Source organism: Amaranthus tricolor, chromosome 10, assembly GCF_026212465.1.
Source record: "Amaranthus tricolor cultivar Red isolate AtriRed21 chromosome 10, ASM2621246v1, whole genome shotgun sequence".
Classification (NCBI taxonomy): domain Eukaryota; kingdom Viridiplantae; phylum Streptophyta; class Magnoliopsida; order Caryophyllales; family Amaranthaceae; genus Amaranthus; species Amaranthus tricolor.
The window spans coordinates 23,314,143-23,339,771 of record NC_080056.1 but is presented as its reverse complement, the minus strand read 5'-3'; the positions used below and the strand labels follow the sequence as shown (position 1 = coordinate 23,339,771).

Below are 25,629 nucleotides of genomic sequence, written 5' to 3'. Positions count from 1 at the left end.
ATATATATATATACATATATATATATATATATATATATATATATATATATATATATATATATATATATATATATATATATATATATTGGATTGAGATCATGTGAGAACTAAGGTGAATAATAGGAACTAGGAACTGATCTAGATCGTTGATCATACTCCATCTAACGATCGATATCTCGCCCGCTTCATCAAGGGCATAATAAGAAATTCAGCACTTTGAATGACTACCTCTTATCTTCCTGATTTCTCATTTCTCTTTCTCTCTCTTCTCAAAACTTTCTCTCTCTTCATTCTGATTATCTCCCCTCCGAATTTCTCCTTCATTTTTCACATTTGAAATTCTTGAATTTGTTCTTCTATCATCGTCGTTTGTTATTTCAGATCAAGTAAGTTATTTGATTTCGTTTTTCTTCACTCTTTTATTGTTATTCATTTTTTTTTAATTGCAATTATTTCAAGTTTGAAATTAGGGTTTATATTTTTTGTTTATTGTGATTAATTTGTTCGTCGGTTTTCGTCATTGGTTATTTGTAATCTGATTAATGATTTCACATTGATTTGTTAGTGATTTTATGTTCTATTTTTATTTGTATAGTTTGGTATGATATCAGCTTTTTCTTCTTATTTTTTCGATCGAGATCTTTAATTTTATTTATTATATTAGTGTTGTTTTATTTGGATTAATTACTCTAAATTAGTGGTCCATTTGAGCGGTAATAGTTTTTAATATGGGTTTAGTTGTTAGATTTTGCCTTAAAAAGGGTATACTTTTCATATATTTTCATTTACTTTTGGGGTATATAAATTAATGGTTGGACTAGTAATTAATTAAGTGTAGTGTTTAAAATCTAATTGTGGTTACTTAAAGTTGCAATAAATCACAAATTAAAATTTAAAAAGTTGCAATAAATGTGTAGCGAATGCTTAATCTTTGAGACAAGCATATGACTCCTGGCAGGATCAAACAGTATAACACTATAAATCACAAATTAAAATTTATAACATTTTTAGATTAGATGAAATACATAAGTCCATCACAATCTCATTATGTATGAGTTCAAAAGGCTAACTCGTCGAACAAGCCTTCCTTAAGTTTACCTTTGAACCACCTAATTGTTTTTGTGTGCTCGTCATAAAAATAAGACTTGGTTTTGAACCCAGACCGACCCTTTGGGACACTCACACCATGGTTACTTAAAGCTGAAAAGAATAGCATAAAGATAATGACAATCTTATCAAATATTCTACAATTTGATATTCGTATATATTTACAAGGAGAAAAAGGAGAGCACATAATTAGTTCACAATCATACCAGTCTTGAAAGCTTTGAAGTCGACTTTCATTTTTTCCACCTTAAAATAACAATGAAAATATTAGAAACTGACATGTAACAGGAGCTGCAAATAACACTGGAAATTCCCTTCAAAAATAAAGCACACGCACACATATATGAAAACCTCAGAAGCAGATTACCAGGTCATAGCGACCAATTAAGACATTTACCTCCTCCTCATTAGAAAAGCCAAAAGAATTGCTGAAAACCACCGCAAAGGCAAGATGTTCAAATTGAAGGGGCTCTTGACCTGCAGCCCAAGAAAGGGAAAGCTATGTTACAACAGGATTAGCGCCTTTTGACGTTTACAGCCAAAAATATAGACAACCCAAGATTAGATACATGATTGCCCACTTCAAAACAGTAAAATGTCCTCAAGGCCACAACAAAACAGCTCAAAATTACAAGGCATAGGAAACATACCAGCCTTTGACAACGCAATTGTAGTAAAATATATGTGATAAAGAGGTTGATCAGATTTATCATCAGCATTTCTAGAGGCTGCAATATCCATAAACATACTAGGGAGCTCTGCGGCAAAATGAACCCAAGAGAATTTGTGTTAAATAACCACTAGTAACAAAATAGAGCTTGAAGAAAATAATAAAAAATATTTAAAATTAATAAGGTCAATTTCAGAAAAAGTATACCATATCCTCTCTCACGAAAGGCCCACATGAAATGATCCCTGTTGATAAAACGAGTCCCTTCAGCCTTACGACGAAGTTCAGCAACTTCAATAAAGTCATCAAAATTTCCGCGTAGAGGCAACATGTTGTCCCAATTCATCAATAAATACGAAAAAGGAAAAAGCACACCATTCACATTATTTTTGACCTGGAACATTAACAAGATGATAATGGTTGGAAAATTTTCACGCTTAAAAAAGAGAAAATATTTGAATGTGTAAAAACAGCCCACCCAAACAAACACACCATTTCTTTTCTCCATTGAGTAAAGTTGAATAAGTGAAATTTAAGAAGGCTGTCAAACTCTTCATGGGGAGACCTCTTTGAGTTTGGCCACTGAATAATAAAAGACAGTGAATGAGCATCTAAGCTGTACAAGGTTTCAATATCAATTATCTCCACAGCTTTGGCGATCAAAAACTCTTGACATTTCATATCACGATCCGTAAACATCTCTATCAGTAAATCTGTATATTGATCAACCTGCTCCAGGAAAGAAGACCACGTCATCCACACATATCATTTCTTTTGATGGCATTCCAATTTAAGCTGTAAGGTACATTCAAGTACAACAGCTAGTGATGAGATGACTAAAGCAACCTGTGGATGCTCTTAATGATGCAGATAAGGAAAAGATGCATAACATTCATTATCTTATGTACTAATTGAGGAAAACTAAAAGATATTTAAATGTTAGGATTAGTTGTAATTTCAATCAAATTATCGACGACATTTTATTAGGATTTAGAATATTATTATATTTACAACTAAGAAACGACTCCCTCAGTCCCTATTTCTTTGCTCCTTGTGGGCTATGCACACAAACAAAGATGGAGAAAAAGAAGAGAGAAAAGTGTAAGGGGGTCGGTATGGCCCTACCATGTATAAAAAGTAGAGAGAAATTTTTTTATATAAAGAGACGGAGCAAAGAATTTAGGACAGCCTTAAAAAGGAAATAGGATAAAGAATTAGGGACGGAGGGAATAGTATTTTGACTTGTAATAGATCATTAGATATATTCTTTTTCTTCAAGCAAGTTTCAGGCTCTAATATACACATATATTATGGTATTATATGGAGTGAATTTAATAGTGAGATATTAAAGTATTGGTTGGAGAAGTTGTCCTTCCACTTTACAATCATTCTCCCATCCCACTGTAGCTAAGCTAGAATCCACCAAAGTCTGCCTACTATGATAGGCAATGGAGAAGATATCTAATTTAATAAATATATACTTTAGCCCTGTTCTCTACCAACAATCCGCCTTTGAAGTGTTTGAACACACTCTTAAAAGAAACAAAGGATGTTGACTTCACATAACCTATCTTCCATTAGCCGCCGCCGCCGCCACCATTGCGCAACCATCAGCTTGCTAACATCAAACAAACTGTGAAAACAACACTTCCTTGAAGAAAAGTGGCTATATGGGTGAACAAAAGGCAATTTAGTTTGGATGTGATCTAAAGGTGTTACATCAACTGTACAGATGAGTATTCCTAATCCAAATAAATCTAAAATCAATGCAACAAAACAAGGAAAAAGGTATTAAAAAATTAACATATAGGTTCACTTTAATAAATTAAACATAGTATTATGAATAGAACAACTAATACTAAGCCAGATTATTGTTTTTTTAGACTTTTAACAGCCTCTAGAAATCCAGAATAAAATAAGGCAATATTTTCAAATCAATCAAAAGTGTTCATATGTCTATAAATCCTGTAGGTGCATAACACACACACACCTTCTCTCCTATAGGTGCAAGTTCTTCCCAAAACTTGTTTTGTTGATCAATAACCATGCGAGAACTTCCCATCCGGTATAAATCCTCCTGTCAAGTATAGATGTATAAACAATATAATAAGTATACAGTAGAAAGGAACAATGATCAGACGCCCGTCATCATTCTGGCTTGAAACATCTCAACTTTTAAAGAATATAAAGCAGAGAGAGGGCAGGAGAAAATCATAGGAACTAGAGTACCTTGTCATACAACAGGTAAACAAGAGTGGTAAGTCCTTCAATCAGACTATCATAAAGTTGACCAGGTAATTCCTTGCAACCGACCAGAAAATTGCCGCAAGTATTCAAGATTAACTCTTTTAAAGCAGCTTCCTCAATTGCTTCCAAATGCTCATCAATAGTGACTTCATTAAGGTCGCTCTAGTTATTTGCAATCCAATAAGGATTGAGTTAGTTCATAAATAGATTTACATAAAAGGTTTTCATCAGGACACAATCTTACTAACCAAAAGTATATATTCTTATTTATTTAGGAAGCACACAATCTTATTTATTTAGGAAACCCACCAGGAAGCTTAGTTGTGTCGCACACCTGGCTTATGGTGAGGTTCGAGACTTTCCTTAAGCGGCATCAAGTTGCTTACCATAACCCTTGTTGGTACGCAATCATTTATTTACTAGTGTAAAAACTCTCTAAATATTGGATATTTTGACAGCATCAAAAATATTGGTTAAAAAAATGCAGTTTCTTCTTAATTTTACATAGTAATTAAACCGTCCTTATGTTCAACTACATGGATTCTTGCAAGGCTTATAATGAAAATTGGTATACAAGCTTTTCCCTTCAATACTGTGTGATTTTGTGTTTGAACCAATTTTATCCAATTTGCTATTTCCAACTTCTTACTAGCCAAAAGTATGTAATCATAACAATAAAAATGGAGAATAATTGAAGAATAAGTATGTCATGGTAACATTTTTTTAATTAATTAATTTATTTATATTATTAGCATCATGTTACTAAAATACCCTTTGACCTTTCCGGATTGACTTTGACTTTTGGTCAATGGGCTTTCTGCTGGACTTCCCGCCTTCCTTGGAGGGTTCCTGGGCTTTTTACCTCCAGAATACCTAACTTCCCTGCCATCCTTCTTCTCTGGCTATCATCCTTTTAAGGAGAATAACTACCCACCACCTTCCACTCTTCAATCATGCTTGGCTCTCCTTGTTTCAGGCTTGATAACTGCCCCACTACTCCCATGATAGTCCATCTCTTCTCAGAAACAACTTCCCTTCCTCACCATTATAAATAGGGGCTACCATCAAGAAGGGAAGAGGATCTGAAATAGCTTTCCTAGTATTCTTGCTTACATTACTCCCTTAGCCTTCCCAAACACCAGCATTAGCATTAGCAATCTCAATCACAACCCTCTTGCATTCATTCTACAATCTGTCATTCATTAATTTCCGATCTACGTTCTAACTTGAGCGTCGGAGGGGTTTTCCGGGAGATCTCCCCCCGGACAAGTCTAACGAGTTGTGTTGCAGGCTTTCAGATCACTTCCTCTCACAAGTCGCTTCTTTTGATAACACTTCTACTTATCTCCAGGTATTTCAAGTGTATCCCACTTCCACGTTTCATAACCGAAACAATTTGGCGAGGTCTTTCATGGCTCCTAAAAAGAGTCCTACGCAAACCGCAACCGTGCATAGCACAGATACAGACACTTCCGCAGGTCACGCTAACAATTAAGCCGTGACTCGTCGTGATCTGGACATGCTAGCACGAAATCTCACGGCCGCGTTCTCTGAACAACTCCGCGTCATCATAAGTAACACCCCTACTCAACAAAGAGTACTGGAGGACATGGCAGCTCAGATAAAAAACTTGCAGGAACGAATCGAGCCCCATCATGAGATACCAAAGTCTCATGAATCTCAAGATGGGAACTCGAGGACTTCCCATTCCAGTAGACGTAATAAAAACAGGCGGGAGAGATCCAAAACCTACCCGCATAACAGCAAGACGGATACACAAGAAGGCGAATCTAAAACCGCCTCTCAAGATGTCCGTACCTTCCTGGAGAGCAAGAAACGAAAGACGTCTGAGGACGTCCAATCCCTGGTAGACAAAAGAAGGGAGGAAAGAAAGAAGGCGCAACTCGCTGGATCTAGCCGTCCCCTCACTTCCGCCACCATGCCGCGGAATGAGACCGACAAGAGTGTCCTCCCTGAAGAGCCCATATCATTAGTCTCTCCCCTGGCCATGGAGATACTGAATATTCCCAATCCCGGGAAAATAAAGGTACCGAACATGGCTGCTTTCGATGGCACGTCATGCCCACAGGAGCACTTGACGGCATATAAGAACCTTATGCTGTTATACACACCAACTCATCGTTATGGTGTACGTTCTTTCCAACTACTCTTACAGGAGTAGCTTTGACGTGGTACACCTCCCTTCCTGGAGGAAGCATCCACAACTTTGCTCAACTAGAGGGCAAGTTCTTGGGCCACTTTATAGCCTCAAGAAGGCAGGAGGAATCAAACTTCCACCTGCTTAGTGTCACTCAATTGGAAAGAGAATCCATATCCTCATATCTTAAGAAGTTCCATGAGGCAGTGCTGGAAGTGACTGATTTGGAGGAGTCGGTTGCGCTAAACGCCCTAATCAACGGAATGAAGGCCCAACGGCTGAAGTTCCAGTTGGTTGAAAGTCAAGTAAAGACGTACGCAGAGGCCATGAAACAATGCCAAAGCTATGTCACGGCCTCGGAAATATGTCAGGCACATGATCCGAAAAGGCGAAAATCCGAAAAGAAGGAGGCCGGGTCCTCCCTTCAATCCTCACGACGTAGAGAGGAACATTCTTCAAGGGAAAAGAATTACATGCCGCGTCGTCCTGCGCCACCATCTGATATGGGACCTCCACGAGCCCGACAAGTATATGTTGCAGAAGGAGAAACTAGGACGCGGAATCTGGGAGACGGAGGCAACGACCCAATGTTCAATCGAAACAGGAGGGACATTTTCTTTGCTGTTCGAGATCAATTGCCAGCTCCACCTCCTGTTACCACCCCCTCTGATAGGCGCAACTATAATCTGTGGTGTGATTACCACAAAGAGCACGGCCACACTCTGGCACAATGCCGCGAACTAAAACGCATCCTGCATCAGTTGGCTGACGAAGGAAAACTGTCCAGGTTCCTCAACAGGAGGGATTATAATGCTGGAAGAGAAGGGGAAAGGAGGCCATGGCAACAGAAACGCAGATCCCCCAAGAGGAACGAAGTCAGACGCAAAAGTTCCGACACTCAAGGAACTATCAACATGATTTTTGGGGGATACACTGAGGAATATCCCACTATCCGGGCTGCAAAAAACAGTGTCCACACTTTGCTGAAAGGACCTCCCATGGCCTCATCTAAGGGACCGGTCATGAAATTCGATGCCACGACCTCCCAACCGCTGCAACAACCCCATACCGACCCTCTGGTGGTCACTCTTAAAATCGGGCAAATGAAAGTCAGACGGGTGTTGGTAGATACGGGAAGCACGGTTGATCTTATTACAATGGAGTGCTTGAGAAAGATGAAGTTCGAGGAAAAGCACTTACAACCCCTAGACAAACCACTGATTGGGTTTGGAGGGAGTCAGGTCATTCCGTTGGGCACGATCATTCTCCCCGTACGGGTAGGGGAGAAAAATGAAAGCCGGACCATGCCCATACGGTTCACAGTGGTAGATCTCAACTTTCCCTACAATGCTATTATGGGGCTCCCACTCATTAATAAGATCAAGGCAGCAATCTTTCCCCATCAACTCTTGCTGCAATTCGAGACAGATAATGGACAAGTTGGCATTCTCAAGGGAGACCAGGTGACGGCTCGCCAATGCCTCGTCAACACCCTGAAGCGCGGGTCTTCCGAGACACCTGCAAAAAGAAAAAGGGAAGACAACGTCCCAGCTGTCATGAGCGTATACAGGGAAAATCCCAGCACGCACGAAAGGCCTCACCCCATAGAACGATACGAGGCAGTAGATATGTTCGAGGGGAAACAAATCAAGATAGGGAAAGATCTTCCTAGCACGGTCAAACAGGACATAGTGGCCACCATTACTGAGTTCCGTGACGTCTTCGCTTTTTCCACGGAAGAAATGCCTGGTATTCCTCCAAGTGTCATGTGTCACAAACTCGACATAAAAGCCGGCTATAAACCCGTGAAGCAGAAGCTGCGACATCAAGGAAGGGAGCGGATAGAGGCTGCCAAAGAGGAGGTAGAGAAGTTGTTGAAGGCCGGATTCATCAAAGAATGCAAATATTCTGATTGGCTCTCCAATGTAGTTCTCGTCAAAAAATCTAACAGGAAGTGGAGAATGTGCGTCGACTTCACGGATCTAAACAAGGCATGCCCGAAAGACGATTATCTGCTTCCCAAGATAGACCGTTTGGTGGACTCTACAGCAGGACACGCCCTGTTGAGCTTCATGGATGCTAACGCGGGTTACCATCAAATCCCGTTGGCCCCTGAAGATCAACCGCACACAGCATTCATTACGAATGTCGGCGTATACTGCTATAAAGTCATGCCCTTCGGTCTAAAAAACGCCGGAGCCACTTATCAGAGAATGGTAAACAAAGTGTTCCAATCTCAGATAGGCCGAAATTTGGAGGTATACGTGGACGACATGATTGCAAAGAGTAAACAAGCGTCCGAACATGCAGCAGACCTCCGAGAAACATTCACAACCCTCCGGAGACACCAAATGCGGCTCAATCCAGAAAAATGCGTGTTTGGAGTTACTGGAGGAAAGTGCCTTGGCTTCCTTGTTGACGAAAGAGGAATAGAAGCAAACCCTGACAAGATAAAGGCAATTCAGGATATGAGATCTCCCACCTCCGTGAAAGAAGTACAAAAACTCACGGGATGTGTAGCTGCTCTGGGAAGATTTCTTTCCAAGTCCGCGGACAAATGTTCACCCTTCTTTAAAACAATAAAACAACAAAAGTTCGAGTGGACAGCAGAAGCAGAAGAGTCCTTCCGCCAACTTAAAGAGCACCTGTCCACCTTGCCAAAACTAGTTTCGCCCATCAAAGGGGAGAAGCTAATCCTATATGTCTCTGTATCCGAATATTCGTTATCCGGAGTACTGGTTGCGGAAAGGGAAAAGAAACAACTCCCTATATACTATGTGAGTCATGCCTTCCGTGGCTCAGAAGGGAACTACGGTGAAATCGAGAAAGTCATATTTGCAATCGTGATGGCAAGTAGAAAATTGAAGCCATACTTTCAATCCCACCAGATCATCGTCCGAACTGATCAACCTTGGAGAAAGATTTTGGAAGGGAAAAACAAGTCAAGCCGCGTCACAGATTGGGCAAACCAGCTAGCGGATTTCGGCATCGAATATGAGCCTCGAACAGCAATCAAAGCCCAAGCTCTGGCTGACTTCATTGCTGAAAGCACTCTCTCCTATCATCCTGAGCCCAATCAGGAATGGAAGTTGTATGTAGATGGGTCTTCAACACAATCAGCAAGTGGGGCTGGACTCCTCATTGTGTCTTCCGCCGGGGTCCGTATGGAAAGGGCGGCCAGGTTCGAGTTCGCAGCATCCAACAACGAGGCCGAATATGAAGCATTATTGATGGGACTGAGAATTTGCTACGAAGCGGGAGCCAAAAAATTGTCCGCCTTCTCTGACTCCCAATTGATCGTTGGACAAGTGAGCGGGGAATTCGAAGCTAAAGATGATAGCATGAAAATGTACTTGCAGCAAGTAAAGGAATTTGTTCAAAAATTCGACAAGTTCACATTAGAGCACATTCCAAGATCCCAGAATGCCCAGGCTGATTCCCTAGCAAAACTTGCCAGCTCAGCAGAAACATCCGCGGCTCGAGACATAATCTGGGAAGTGCTTCCTAACCCCAGCATCAACTTCATGGTCGATACCATCGACAGATCAGAAACATGGATGGAGCCGTACATCGAATATTTGCGGAATCAGACGCTTCCCCAAGATGAAAGTCAGGCCAAAATGCTCCGGAAGAAAGCCAGATGGTTCGAACTCCACGAAGGAACGCTCTACAAGAAGTCATATACACACCCCCTCCTGAAATGCGTATCCCCTGAAGAAGGAAATTATATCCTCCGCGAAATACACGAAGGTGGATGCGGTATACACCAAGGGGTACGAACTGTCATTGGGAAAGTCCTTAGAAGTGGATATTATTGGCCCTCACTCCGAGAAGACGCGGAACATTTGATCAAAAGATGTCCTGAATGTCAGTACCACTCAAAGATAGGAAGGAAGCCATCTAATTACTTGACCGTCATGCAAGCCGTCCTGCCTTTCGACAAGTGGGGCATTGATCTCCTTGGCCCCTTCCCTCCGGCAAAAGGGCAACGAAAATTCATCATTGTGGCCATTGATTATTTCACAAAATATGTAGAAGCAGAAGCCCTTAGCTCAATCACGAACAAACAAGTTTGTTAGTTTATATGGCGGAATATCATCACAAGGTACGGCATCCCCCGGGTGATCATAACAGATAATGGAAGACAGTTTGTCAGCAAGAACACCATCGAGTACTGCGACAAGTTTAACATCCAAATCAGATTCAGTTCGGTGTCCAGGCCGCAAACTAATGGTCAAGTAGAGTCCGCGAACAAAGAGATCCTGAATGGCATTAAGAAGAAGATAGAGGGGGTCAAAGGCAATTGGGATGAAGAACTACCAGGCATCTTATGGGCAAGTCGAACAACCATCAAAGACGCAACAGGGCATACACCTTTCTCTTTAGTATACGGATCCAAAGCCGTGCTCCCAGTTGAAATAGGCGTACCCTCTGCAAGGGTCACCTACTACTCACACGACGAAAATGAGGAAGGAAAAAGAGCAAACTTAGATCTGCTGCCAGAGAAAAGAGGAAACGCAATGTTGAGATCAATAGCACAAAAACAGAAAATGATCCGTAGCTTCAATCGCCACGTCAAAACCAGACGCATTCAAATTGGTGATTTGGTCCTCCGGAAAATCGAAGCTACGGGAAAGATTGTGGAAAAAGGAAAGTTAGGGGCCAACTGGGACGGACCTTTCAAAGTCACTCACGTCATCAAGCCAGGAACTTTCAAACTAGAAGACATGAAAGGGAAAAGACTACCCCGACCATGGAATGGAGACCATTTGAAAAAATTCTTCATTTAATAAAATTCGCAAGGGGCAATCAGTAACTAGCATCAGCATAAGCAGCTTCATCGTTGACAGACTTATCATTACCAATCCGCGACTACAGTCATTCCGCAACATAGTTGCGTTGTATTTCAAAGTTACTTCAATCATCGCTTGTATCCTTATCAATCATTAATATATGGCTTTTATGTTTGCAAATCTTATTAAATCAGTAACATCGATAAGTCGGACCCCCAGATTGGGGTCCCTAAGTTCAAAATATTCTAAATGATGTTTCCCAACCGGGACATCGATAAGTCGGACCCCCAGATTGGGGTCCCTGAGTTCAAAATAATTCTATGTTTTTCACCAAGATGTTTCCCAACCGGGACATCGATAAGTCGGACCCTCAGATTGGGGTCCCTAAGTTCAAAATATTCTAAATGATGTTTCCCAACCGGGACAACGATAAGTCGGACCCCCAGATTGGGGTCCCTGAGTTCAAAATAATTCTAAGTTTTTCACCAGGATGTTTCCCAACCGGGACATCGATAAGTCGGATCCCTAGTTTGGTGTCCCTTAGTTCAAAAAATCCCAAGTCTCCCACTAAGATACGCCCAACCGGGACATCGACAAGTCGGACCCCCGTACTGGGGTTTAAGGGCTGAATATTCTAAGTACAAATCTCATTGATGTCGCCTGCACGTGACAAAGCAATATTCCGTGGCCTCAGACGAGAGAAGCCACGGCTCAACAAGCAAAAGCATGGATACCATGAATAAACTCCATAATCAGAAATATATATACATCAAATATTCAAAATACAGAGTTGAATGTTTACAAAAATCAAATTACAAAATTACAAGATTATACATCTTCCAAAAAAGCCTCGACGTCTTCATCCGGTGGCAGAGGAGACCCGATCCTCCCCTCTTCAAGACTGGGGGTGAAGCTTACATAATCTTCAACGTTGAACGGCTCCACCCCGATCTCAGACAGCTCTCGGGACAAGCCCTGGAGGTTCCTACCTTCGTCAATAATAAGGTTCGATAGATCAAGGCACAAAACCTCCAGGTTGGAGAGCGTCACGTTTTCCGGGACATCTGACGCCGGAGGAGAAGAGAGAGCCAGCTGATCCAAGTCGAGACATAAAGCCTCCCTCTCAGCCTCAGCATCCATCCTTTCGGACCAGGCTCTCTTTTCTTCCGCATCCCAGACAGTGTCGACCAGTACCGCCGACTCCCCGTCCAAGACAGGAGCAAGGTTGGACAAAGCTTCACTCCCCTTCTGATCAGCAGTTTGCTGAAGGGAGGTAAAATCCATGCCCAACTCTGCGGCAGCCAAACGATACTTTTCGTCACTGATCAGGGTCCCGGCCTTCACCATCTCCGCCGTCAGATCTCCAAGAAACTTCGACGCTTCCGGCTCATCCGAAAGAAGCCAGTCTCGAGCTATCCGGGCCTTCCTGGTTAAGCATAGTTTATACACCTTAGCCGCGGATAGGATCATCTTGAAGTGGGAAGAATCAGTCGATACTTGCTGCATAAGTTGCTGGTTCTGATGAAGAGCTTGGCATGGGTATCCATCAGCAAGCCGACTTCATGGCTGAGGCTCGCAGACCTGGTGGAAGCAGCATCTAAGTTCTCGATGGTCTGGTCCAGCTGCTTCCTTGCCCTTTCCCGCCATTGTTTGGTCCTGACCAAGCGTTCTTTCAACTCAGAACACTTGGCCAGTATCTCTTTTAAGCTCGGCAGGTCCTCCCGCAGTTTTGATGATTCGTCATTCAGCTCTTCACAGCGGGGGGTAAGGGCGGCCATGGTTTCTTGGTCTGCGGCACTTTGACGGTTTGCGTCGAGCTCAAAAGCCAACCGTATGATCGCCTGCAAAGGAACGGTTATTAAAGAAATCCGGAAACAACAAGTAATCAAACCACTAAGCATAAAAAGTCATTACCTCTGCCGCCGAAGCTTGTGCCTGACGCACCCTATCACGGGGGGGCATAGATTCTAGTAGGTCGACGTCCACCTTGCTGATTAAGTTGGACGTCGCCCTGTTAAAACGAACAATTAAGCCCTTATGCCCCAACTCCGGAAAGGGTGTTTCGTGTCGAAAGGGGAAACTTTCCGACGACGATAAACCTCGGCAAACTGCGATGAGGGAGCCGCGGAAGACTCCCCCACCTTCTCTTTCCCCTTGCTTGAAGCTGGTCGAGGAGAGTCCAAGGGGGGCGACGCCTCCTCTTCAACCGACCTTATGAGAGGCACGGCCGTAGGGATCGTACCCGCGGAGGGCCTCTTGGCCGAGCTCTCCTTGTGGGAAGAAGAATCCCGCTTCCTCTTCTTCTTCCCACTCTTTTTCGTCACCCCCCTCCTCTGAGGAGGAATCACCCTCTCAGATTCATCAGGGATGTGAACTTGTTTTCTCTCCTCAAGAAGTTGGAGAGCCTCTTGCTCCGAGGGCACGTCCTCCAGACCCTTCTCTACGGTCGCCGAGTCCTGCAAAAGAAAAAGTTAGGAAGAATCAACAGAAGTCTTTCATAACGAAGAACTTTGTGAAGTTATACCTTCGGAGGAAGGGGAAGAGGCTTATCCTCGGGCCGCTGGATGGCCCCTTGAGCAAGTGTTAAAACGCTGAATTTCTTCATCAGCTCCGGACTCTTTGCTCGAAGATTTTCCTTGGCTATCCCTGTAAAACCATGAGTTAGAAACAGTCAAACGTGTTATAGAAAAGAAAAGGAAGAAACCCGGCAACTCTTACTCCGATCGATAGCCAAGCTGATGCCGAATGCTGAGAGGAGGTTCTCATTCTCCAACTCAGGACGATCGGGTATCCAATTAAGTTGGATGTTCATTGGTTTCCTTCCCAATTGAATGTCCATCTTTGCATATTCAATGATCACCGCGTCACTAAAAGAACATTGCGGGATCCCATTATTAAAACCCGAGAGGTTGGGTTTAATGTCAAAAGAGGTCTTGATATTCCATCCCTCTGAGTTATATAAGTATGCAAATTTCGTCCTATACCCCTTCTGGTTATCGGGGAGGTCTTGGACTATCTTCAGTCCTCGACGGTGTGTAAAAGTAGTCCAGCCACAGCCGTATGATTGTGAATTACATAGGAGGGCTCTGAATATATATCTAAAAGCTGTGAGTGTTGGTGGCACGGCCAAAACTTTACATAAGATCAAAAAGGCCACCATACAACCCCAGGCGTTTGGGTATAACTCGGGCACTGAAATGTTCAAAAACTCTAACACCTCCCTAAAAAACGGGTGAAGAGGAAATCTAAGCCCTAATTCAAAGGAAGGAAAGTATACAGCTATACAATGTGGGGGAGGAAACCTAACGGTGTCATAATTCCCCGGGGTAATAATGTTTATATTGTCCTTCAAACCCCATTTTTGAGAGATGGCCTCCCGACGGTTGTCTAGATCTCTTTTGGTCTGTAAATCAATGAAGTAGTTTAGGGGCCCGCCGTTTGGAATGTAGAACGGAGGAGGAACTGGCGCTGCACTCTCCCTTCCAGAAGACTCGGCTGATCCTTCAAGGTTTTCCATATCTAGATTACAATAACCCTTCTAGGTCAGGATTTATTCGCGGCAAGTAATTTGGAAAGAAAGCAATGCTCACTTCCCAAGGAGCAGTTTTCATAATCTCCGAAGGGTATATAGGGGATACAGACGACTCATCCCCAGCTTTTATTGGTTCATAATGGGGGGTAATTCTCACCGAACTACTTTCATCCGAGTCATTCATGGGTAACCCCTTCTTATTAAGACGCCTACGTACTATCAAAGGAGTTTCCGGCAAGTTAGTAGGGTTGGTGTCTGAGTTAGCTATAGTCTCTTGAGTAGTCGCGACATTCATGTTAATAATAAAGTAGTAGTAGAAACTTGTAAAGAATAGAGACTAAATTCATAAACAAATTCAAAGTTCTAGGCTAACATTCATGAACAGATTGAAGAAATTCAAGAAATTCAAGAACAATTTGAAGAATAACTTGAAGAAATTGGAAAAATCTGGGAAAAGTTTGAATACCTTAAGAAGAAATTTGAAGATTTGTCAGAAACTTGATGAAGATCTGTCAGAAACCTTGAAGATCTTCAAAGGATTTGTCAGAAGTTTGAAGAAGGGATGAGGATTGTCAGAGCGTCTCTCTCTACTTTCTCTTTCTTGCAATTTGAAGATTTGAGGGAGTTAATGAAGATTAGGTGAAATGGAACTATTCCAACTACCCTATTTATTGCAGCAATAAATGCTTCACTTGGAACTCGAGCATTCGAATGAAAGGGTAGAATTCCGAAGGAAAGCTGGGAAGTCGATAAGTCGGACTCCCAATGAGGGGAAGCTATCAGATTTTATCTTAAGTGTTTAGTAATGACCGTGAAGTCTATTAGTCGGACCCTAGTTGAAAGGATAATGTTGCAAAATTTTTCTAAGTGTTAAATTCTTGAATATAGCCGGGAGGTCGAAAAGTCGGACACCCAATTAGAGAGGAACGTCATAAATTTGTTTAAGTATCAAGCCATCCAACCGGTGGGTCGATAAGTCGGACCCCCAGGGAGGGGTAGAATATAAACTATTATTCTAAGTCCTTCAGCGCTCGAATGTGTCCGGAGGGTCGATAAGTCGGACCCTAAACTGAATCTCCAGAAAGGAAAATCATTTTAAGTATAAAGGTTACACATTCAACCGTCCGACTTATAGACACGGCGGATAAAATGTAAAGGAAGGAGATATAAAAATATTTCAAGGGAGAAGGAAATCCGTGTGATCGATAAGTCGGACTCCTTGGTGCACTCAGTCATGATGTAGAAACCCAAGTATAGGAGAAGTCCCATATTTTCGTATAATTGAGGGCACGGGTCTGAGAGCTTATTCCGCGTCATAAAAATAAGGAATGATAAAAGTGAAGTAGCTGATCTTCATATTCATCCGTGAATTCGATAAGTCGGACCCTCAAATGACCCTGGTCCAGGTGAAAAATTCTAAGTATAGAACCTTTCATGTGTGTCCGTGGGATCGAAGATGCGAGTTACGGGGCTCATTCCGTATTATGCTCGAATAATGGGGGCTGTTTTGACGGAGTACTGAACATTTTTCCACAAATATCAGGGATATCCGTGTGGTCGATAAGTCGGACCCCCAGGTGGTCCTTCTCTTTCTCAAAATATTCTAAGTATCGAAGAGGGATTCTCATGCTGAACTGGCGAGTGAAGACGTGAACTATTAGTTCGCGGCATAGTTCAAACAGGTGTAGAAATGTCTTGGGGAGAATACCATGCCGCGTCATTGCTTGGGATTTGACTCATAAATATCCTTGGTATCACGCGCCATCAAGACAAACAGATGATCTCATCCGTACGGTAGATAAGTCGGACCCTCCTTTGGTGCTATTTTGTTAAAAATATTCTAAGTATTTGAGTATTTCCGTGATATCAACAAAGCAGGAGCCTGGATCGGGACTCCAATCATCCTACGACATGTTATAAGCCGCGGTTTCTTGTTCATAATACGATGGGGTGTCAGGAAGACTCATTGTGTTGACCGCTAAGTCGATAAGACGGACCCCCTTGTGGGTCAAGACTTGAAGATTTTTCAAGTATGCAGCTCGTCCGCAGGATTGATAAGTCGGACCCCCCTGTGGGCCAAGATGTGAAAAATATTCTAAGTATGGAACTTGTTGTATGTGATGTCACGGAACACACTGAATGGGAGGACGCGGATCCGCGCCCTCTCTATGATTCTGCTGCTGCCTTATATATACGCCCGGGGCTACTCCACGGCCTACTTTAAGCCACGGCCTTGTTTGTCTTCTTGACTCAGATTTGTTGCATTTTTACATGGCTAATTTGAAAAAGCCATATCTTTTTCGTTACGACTCGGAATTTGGCATATGAACAGTCGATTCGAAGCTTGCGAGCCCAATTTTCATAATCCGTCAGAAGGTCTGCCAGGTTGTGGATATATTCGTCTCCTTGGGCATTCGAATGTCTTCCACATCCATGTTTCTTCGTGAATTCGGTTTTGATGGACAATTAACTTTTCCGCATAAAGTAAGATGTTTCCGGTCGTTGGGGCTATTTCCTCACATCATCCTTCATGCGTGGGGCTAAATGTCATGGTAATATTTTTTAATTAATTAATTTATTTATATTATTAGCATCATGTTACTAAAATACCCTTTGACCTTTCCGGATTGACTTTGACTTTTGGTCAATGGGTTTTCTGCTGGACTTCCTGCCTTCCTTGGAGGGTTCCTGGGCTTTTTACCTCCAGAATACCGAACTTCCCTGCCATCCTTTTTCTCTGGCTATCATCCTTTTAAGGAGAATAACTACCCACCACCTTCCACTCTTCAATCATGCTTGGCTCTCCTTGTTTCAGGCTTGATAACTGCCCCACTACTCCCATGATAGTCCATCTCTTCTCAGAAATAACTTCCCTTCCTCACCATTATAAATAGGGGCTACCATCAAGAAGGGAAGAGGATCTGAAATAGCTTTCCTAGTATTCTTGCTTACATTACTCCCTTAGCCTTCCCAAACACCAGCATTAGCATTAGCAATCTCAATCACAACCCTCTTGCATTCATTCTACAATCTGTCATTCATTAATTTCCGATCTACGTTCTAACTTGAGCGTCAGAGGGGTTTTCCGGGAGATCACCCCCGGACAAGTCTAACGAGTTGTGTTGCAGGCTTTCAGGTCGCTTCCTCTCACAAGTCGCTTCTTTTGATAACACTTCTACTTATCTCCAGGTATTTCAAGTGTATCCCACTTCCACGTTTCATAACCGAAACAAAGTAGATAGAAAAAGATTACAACAATTTTTGGCTTCTTCGACAAAGGTTCATCGCCTGGACTTCCGTTGTCCGACAATGTCTTCCCAGCTTCATCATCTGAAGCTTCGTTTTCCCACATGCTGTCCCAAAATTCATCGTATGATCTTTCGTTGTCTGACATCACCTGAATCAAGTTGGATAAACAAATTTTCCAACTTAACAACAAATTAAAAGCTAAAGCAAAAGAATTAAGAAAAAAGTTTGGATAATAATCATAAAAATAGATTTTAGAAAGAAAATCAACACAATAGGTATAATTATTAGAAGAATTAGAAACATACCGACGAGAATTTGATAAGCCAAGAAGGAGAAGGTCAAGAGAATGAAAAAGTTAGGTTTTTAGGGTTATGGAAATGGAGAAAGAGGGGTGTAGAACTTTAGATGCAGTGAAATAGGGGAGAACCGAAAAAAAAGGGGAGTTACTAAATTTAGCCACCTTTTTATTTTATTGCCACCCCTTCCTATGAAATTACGTATTTGCCTTTCAAGTTAAAAAATTATAAAATTACCACTCCTTACAAATTTCTTATTTATAATAATAATAATAATAATAATAATAATAATAATAATAATAATAATAATAATAATAATAAACATTTTATATTCTTAAAAAAGAATATAAATAAAATTAATAATAATAACAGTAATAATAATAATAATAATAATAATAATAATAATAATAATAATAATAATAATAATAATAATGGTTCAATCGCCCAATTTTGGGCGACTCACTTTTTTTTTTCTTTTTAGATAATAATAATAATAATAATAATAATAATAATAATAATAATAATAATAATAATAATAATAATAATTTATAGATTAATGTGGCCTATTAGCTCAGTTGGTTAGAGTGTTGTACTAATAACGTGTAGGTCACAAGTTCGAGACCTGCACAAGCTATTATTTAATAATTATTAATTTTTTATCATATATATGAAAAAATTATTATTATTATTATCATTATTATTATTATCATTATTATTATTATTATTATTATAAATTTTCCAAAAAAAAAAAATATTTGAATCGCCCAAAAATAGGCGATTGAACCCCGATTCAATCGCCCAAAAAGTGGCGATTGAACCGGGGTCCAATCGCCCATTTTTGGGCTATTCAATTTTTTTTTTTGGAAAATTTATAATAATAATAATAATAATAATAATAATAATAATAATAATAATAATAATAATGATTAAAAAATCCATGCAGATTCAAATTAAGACTTTTAGTTTTCCCATATGGTGAATTGATTACAATTAATTAATTTACATTTACAATGCTTAAAAAAGCTCAACTAATAATAATAATAATAATAATAATAATAATAATAATAATAATAATAACCATCATGATAATAATAATAATAATAATAATAATAATAATAATAATAATAATAATAATAATAATAATAATAACCATAATAATAATAATAATAATAATAATAATAATAATAATAATAATAATAATATTAATGATTAAAAAATCCATGCAGATTCAAATTAAGACTTTTAGTGTTCTCATATGGTGAATTGATTACAATTAATTAATTTACATTTACAATGCTTAAAAAAGCTCAATTAGTAAATTGGTTGTTGGAATTCTCCTTAAAACTCAATCTTTCCTTATTATATATATCAACATAATCCAATCTTTAACAATTAGTGGTGAAATCAAAGCAAAAAGAAAAGAAAGAAAAATGGAAGATCCAGAGAATGAAACGGTAATTTTAAAGCTTTTAATTGATTTTTTATTTTTATTTATTTACTATTATTATTATTATTATTATTATTATTATTATTATTATTATTATTATTATTATTATTATTATTATTATTATTATAATTCACACTTCTTTAAAATACTTTCTCTTTATTACTAATATTAAATTAATATAATGCATATCTATCCTTAATATATTATTATTATTATTATTATTATTATTATTATTATTATTATTATTATTATTATTATTATTATTATTATTATTATTATTTAAAAGAATATAAAAAAGTTAATAATATTATTATTATTATTATTATTATTATTATTATTATTATTATTATTATTATTATTATAAATTTTCCAAAAAGAAAAAAAAACAGTGAATCGCCCAAAATTAGGCGATTGAACCGGGGTCCAGTCGCCCGATTCTGGGCGACTGAATCGGGGTCCAATCGCTCGGTTTTGGGCGATTCAATTTTTTTTTTGAAAAATAATTATTATTATTTAATTTTATTATTGTTGTTGTTGTTATTATTATTATTATTATTATTATTATTATTATTATTATTATTATTATTATTATTATTAATTTTATTTATATTCTTTTTGAAGAATATAAAAAAGTTAATTATTATTATTATTGTTATTGATATAATAATAATAATAATAATAATAATAATAATTATTATTATTATTATTATTATTATTATTATTATTATTATTATTATTATTATTATTATTATAAATAAGAAATTTGAAATGAGTGGCAAAATTGTAATTTTTTAAAAATCTGGGGCAAATTCGTAATTTCATTTGGAGGGGTGGCGATAAAATGAAAAGGGTGGCGAAATTTAAGAATCGGAAAAAAAAAATTAACAAAAAAGTCAAAAAGCTAAAAAGAGCTTTAATATATACGAAGTACGAAGTACGAAGTACTTATTCCCAAAAGAAAAATTATAAAAAAATAAATACGGAGTACTAGATTAGCTCGTGCGATATAGGATTATAATAAAAAGAACTAGTGAATAGCCCCGGGCGTTGGCCCGAGTTGCTACTATTGCAGACATGTAATCGATAAATTTTTTTAAAGGCTTTTTAAAACTTAAATTGTCATTGTCAAATTAAAATGAGAAAAATCATGTATCTCAACTAGAGATACACTAAACCATCTCAAAAGGGTACGGAGATCTTTTTGCGTGGTAATGTGGGGTTAATGTTGTAATTTTGTCTTAAAAATATCTATTTTTTGCGTGGTAATCTGAATCTCACTACTTGATCACTATTTTTGAGTTATTTCTCTCTTTTACTTCATTCACCTCTCCTTTGAAATTGGGTTGGTAAGGCTGAACATCTTAATATAATCTTTTATCAATCCAATGCAATGAAACCATGCAAAACATAAAGCAAATTAATCTCAACGTTGGTAAGGCTGAACATCTTAATTCTACATTCAAACGGATATTATATATAGGACATATAAATGAAACTACCACTAATCCATAATTCCTTACAACTTCTAATATTAAAAACACAGTAAGACTATTAGTAAACTGGTAATACTCAATTTGAAACTCCAAAAACTGAGTAAATACCATCATTAGAGCAACTCATCGGTACATCTAGCCGTAAAATGTTGCCTGAACCAACTACGATTATTTCCGGGCAAGAGTACACACAAAAGACTAGACTCGTCTAGTTATACTTATTCAAGAACAGTTGAAACCAAACTTATCTTACAATCCCAAGCGCCAACAAAATGACCATCAAAACGTGTACCTCCTTGACATTGTCTATATAAACTTTTACTCGGATCAAGTAATGCAAGCAGTTTACCATTTAATACCAACCATTTACTAGTCTTAGAAATACACAATAAACACGTATCATTGCAATTGAGATCATACATATTCGTCCAAGTCAAGTCATCTTTGTTCAAACTCCAAACTTTATGATGACAAAATGTATACTGTAAACCATTGGTAAACACTCTTCGACAATAATTATCAGTCAAAACATACTAATTATGTACCCAGAAAATCACACAACACCTAGAACCTAGAAGCCGAGACTCAATACAATCTTGGGGAATATTAAATAAGAAGACCATCAATTAAATATGTACTACATTTGAAATTGATAAAATAATAGGATTTATTGGGGAATATTGTCAAACACTTATTGTGCATCAAAATTTTAGCATAAATTAGTGAAATGCAAGTACCAAAATTGATAAAATCAATCTCTATAACCATTCATAACCTCAGAAATTATAAATAAAAGTTCGAATTACACTAAAGAAAACTAAATTAACAAATAAAGCAAAATTAAAACTAAAACCAACTAATAAGTACTCAAATAGAAATCGAATAGAAATCGCCCCGAAAAAAAAATCGAACGGACATTGAACAGAAAATCAGCAAAAAAATTGACAAAAACCTTAAGTAATCAAACTTTAATCAACGAAATCAAACTAAAATCCACGAAAATTACCTTAACAAAGAATCAATGAAGTTAGAAGCAGAATTGATAAAGAATCAAAGCAAAGGAAAAGAGCAGTAAGAGGGGAGCAGAGAAATTGAAGGAGGAGAGAGAAAAACGGAGTGTCGAATGAAGGAGGAGAGTGGAAATGCTGAAAAATTGTATACATATATATATATATATATATATATATATATATATATATATATATATATATATATATATATATATATATATATATATATATATATATAGGTGGGACTGATATTTTCAATTGTTATTGCATTCGTAACAGCTCGAAGGACAAACATAGCAATAAAAGGTTATGTGCAAAACAAAATGAATTCAAGAAAATAATTTACTGGTTAATAAACAGGAAGAAAGCAAGAACGAAGGACCAGAAATTGATCCTTTAAATGTAATCTTTATAAATTAATGGTTTTAAATTTCATACCTAAAAGAATGTAGAAATTATCCAATGTTGTAACAAAAAAGGGAGGGGGATTTGAGATCAGTGAATATGATATTTAGAGGCTACTCAGAGAACAGTTTATTTTGCATTGAGAAGTATTTGTATTTGTATGTAATAATTTCTTAATAATAGTATCTGCATTAGTTGTAGCAAATATCTTTCTTGATTCATTAACATTAGCGCTAACAAAGAAATACATCAATAGCATATTACATAGTGCAGGAATATTAAGATCAGAATTTGTTCAACAAAATGGTATGCAAAATGGATGGACTAAATGTTTAAAATACCAACTTGTGATAATAATAGTTGCTCATTGAATACTATCACTTTGCAGCATATGCAAAATAGCTGATACAAATTGATGCAGAAACCTTAAAAGTTGTAGTGCATATCAAGAAGCCCTTAAAACAGTTAGGGTAGAACTGCTACAGTTGGACCCATTTGGATTGGACGATTAACAAAAAGTGCAAAAGAACGTACTTTTTCCAATGAGATCTTAAATTCTTTCCTATAGAGAGGTCTAATCTATTTTAGGGTCATTAAACCCCCCAGATTCCATGTAGCTACAATCATCAGAGCACATTTGAATTCAAGGTTTGACTACAGCCTCGTCTCTAATCTGCTTATTATAACATAGTAAACTACAGCTCATTTATTAATAGTGTTGGGGGTTGGAAGATTTCACCTTTTGATTTGCAAATAGGAATGAGATTCTACCCTTCTTACGTGATGCGTAAACGTATGGCCCAAGTATTATAGAATTCTAAAGCATCTAGCTTTACAACCAGTACAATCATCTTAACCTGACTCTACTCAGCCCTGTTGAACACTTTTACTATGGAGTATCGCTAAACTTCAATGTTACAACATAAATGTGATGTGTACACGCTTGGGCCTTGGGGTGGTTCTTGTAGCTCCAATGATGGGAAAGCTACCTAGGGATATTTTGAAAACACATAGATAAGCCTAGTGAAATGGATGAGGAATGTCAAGACTTCAAAGGAGCCAAAATGAGAACTCGATCCCAAGCTGATTGGAAACAGGTATGAAGCACAAATGCTTCAGTTGCTAAAAATTCCTTTCTTCCACGGCTACTACTAGACATTTAATGTAATGTATGGACAATTTTGCATGATAATAGCAGTATCTTTGCAAAATTGAGCAGTTTGGACTTTGATTTCCTTATGATTTGTGAATGACTCTTCATTTGACACCTGATTGTGCTTTTCAAAGAAAGGTTCCAGTACTTCTATTTATCGAAATAGCAGTATATATGTTGCATCAGAAAATATGTTGATGTCTACGATTCAAATACATAACGATCAACACATATGACAACTAATATTCAAAGTAATTAATTTACTTTGACCTAGTGTTCAATATTGATTTAAGTTGATTGCTGGTAGAGCCTACATAAAGCTATTTTAAGAATCTTTAGAAAATTTTAAAACTGATTTGATGAATTGAATAGCAAAGTCATCATTTAACACATATAAATACTACTACCTAAGAACAGCAAGAAATTAACATGACAAATTTTGGTTATAGCCTCAATCACATCTATGTTCAGAGTGTTCACACAAACTCTACTGTTTCTTTATGTGGTATATATTCCACACTTTACCAGACGCATAAATGTTCATTCAAAAAGTTGATAAAAATCACGTTAATTTTTATTCAAAAAGATAAACAATCACTTCCTAGTTCCTATCATATTCAATCTCAAATCAAACACATTATCAAAAAAATCCATATAAAAAACTAAGATAGAGATTTCAATCTGAAATTTTCTTACCATTTTTGTAGATTTCCGTGTACCGTGTTTGGTTTACCAGAAAAAAAATGATGAAATTCACCAATTATTCAATCTGGGGAATAATGAAATTTTAAGAAGATAATTGGGTAAAAATTGTATTAGAAAAAATCTTTAAATGATGTCATTATCATCATTTCAGACTCAAAATGAAGAAAAATAGGGGAAAATCTGGGTAAAACTGAAGAAAATGGTGGAGGGTTTTTTGGGTGATGATGATTGCGATATATGAAAGAAATTGGGGGAAATTATAGAGTGAAAGTCAATGGATTAAAGCAGGTACAAATGAAATCTGCGTAAGGAAGACTTTAAACAAGAATTTGATGAATACATCATTATCTATCTATGAAATTCTAAATGTCATCCTCAAACTTTTAAGATTCATATACAAAGTTACAAAACTTTCATCATAACATTTAAAAAAAAAAAAAAACCAATCATAAAGTACCTACAAATAAATTTAAAAAAACCCAAAAAGTACAATTTCACAATCAAAGATTTCAGCTATAAATTCACTTTATGGTAACATTTATTTATTTATTTATTTATTAATATTATAATATCTTAATACCCTTTAATTTTTCATTGACATTGACTCGTAGTCCTTTATAACCTCTCATTTTGTTGTATTAAATTACCATGTAACCACCCTTATTTCCACGAACCCTAACTCTCTTTGTGTAATTACCTACTACACTCCATTCACTATCATGATCCCCCATCATGCCAATAGCTCCCTATTATCCTAGTAACCCACCTTACTTTCATTCCTTATAAATACTTGTTGCATATCACATTTGCATTCTATGCTCATTATTCTATAACCAAACTCTACGCAAATTGTTATTCACCAGTAGACCAAATACAATCATCCCACATCTCCATACATTGCCTCGCATTCAAGTTAAAATTATTCACTCGTTGATCTCATCACTGATCTGACTTGATTGTCGGAGGGGTTTTCTGGGAGATCACCCCCGGGCAAGGCTAACGTGTTGCGTTGCAGGAATTTAGGTCACTTCCAATCCGTTGATCGCTGATATCGATAACACTTCCACTTCAAGTATTCCAAGTGCCTTGCACTTCCTTGTTTCATAACTGAATACAGTTTGGCGCCGTCTGTGGGGAGTTTATTGTAAAACTTGAACAAAAAGTCATGGCTTCCAAGAGGAATCCAACGCAAACCGCTACCGTACACAGCACAGATACAAACACTTCGACGGGTCACGCTAACAATCAAGCCGTGACTCGCCGTGATTTGGACATGCTGGCACGAAATCTCACTACTGCTTTCTCCGAACAACTCCACGCCGTCATAAATCATAATAACCCCGCTCAACAGCGAATATTGGAAG

At 38.0% G+C, this 25,629-nt stretch overlaps 1 protein-coding gene across 2 annotated transcripts; it reads right to left on the bottom strand.

Annotated features, from left to right (window-relative positions):
* Positions 1 to 885: 885 nt before the first annotated feature.
* LOC130825435 (uncharacterized) lies at positions 886 to 24,682 on the bottom strand. Of its 2 annotated transcripts, XM_057690665.1 has the most exons (11): positions 24,257 to 24,682; positions 13,694 to 17,904; positions 13,500 to 13,621; positions 4,007 to 4,186; positions 3,768 to 3,854; positions 2,270 to 2,506; positions 1,985 to 2,171; positions 1,758 to 1,865; positions 1,505 to 1,584; positions 1,314 to 1,353; positions 886 to 1,200 (listed from the first exon to the last, which is right to left on the bottom strand). In XM_057690665.1, exons 2-11 carry the CDS (start codon positions 14,490 to 14,492, stop codon positions 1,058 to 1,060), a joined length of 1,983 nt encoding a protein of 660 aa, XP_057546648.1. In that variant the 5' UTR covers positions 14,493 to 17,904; positions 24,257 to 24,682; the 3' UTR covers positions 886 to 1,057. The 2 variants fall into 2 exon arrangements, with proteins under 2 accessions (XP_057546648.1, XP_057546647.1); XM_057690664.1 differs by lacking the exon at positions 24,257 to 24,682 and having other exon boundaries at positions 13,694 to 18,558.
* Positions 24,683 to 25,629: the final 947 nt, after the last annotated feature.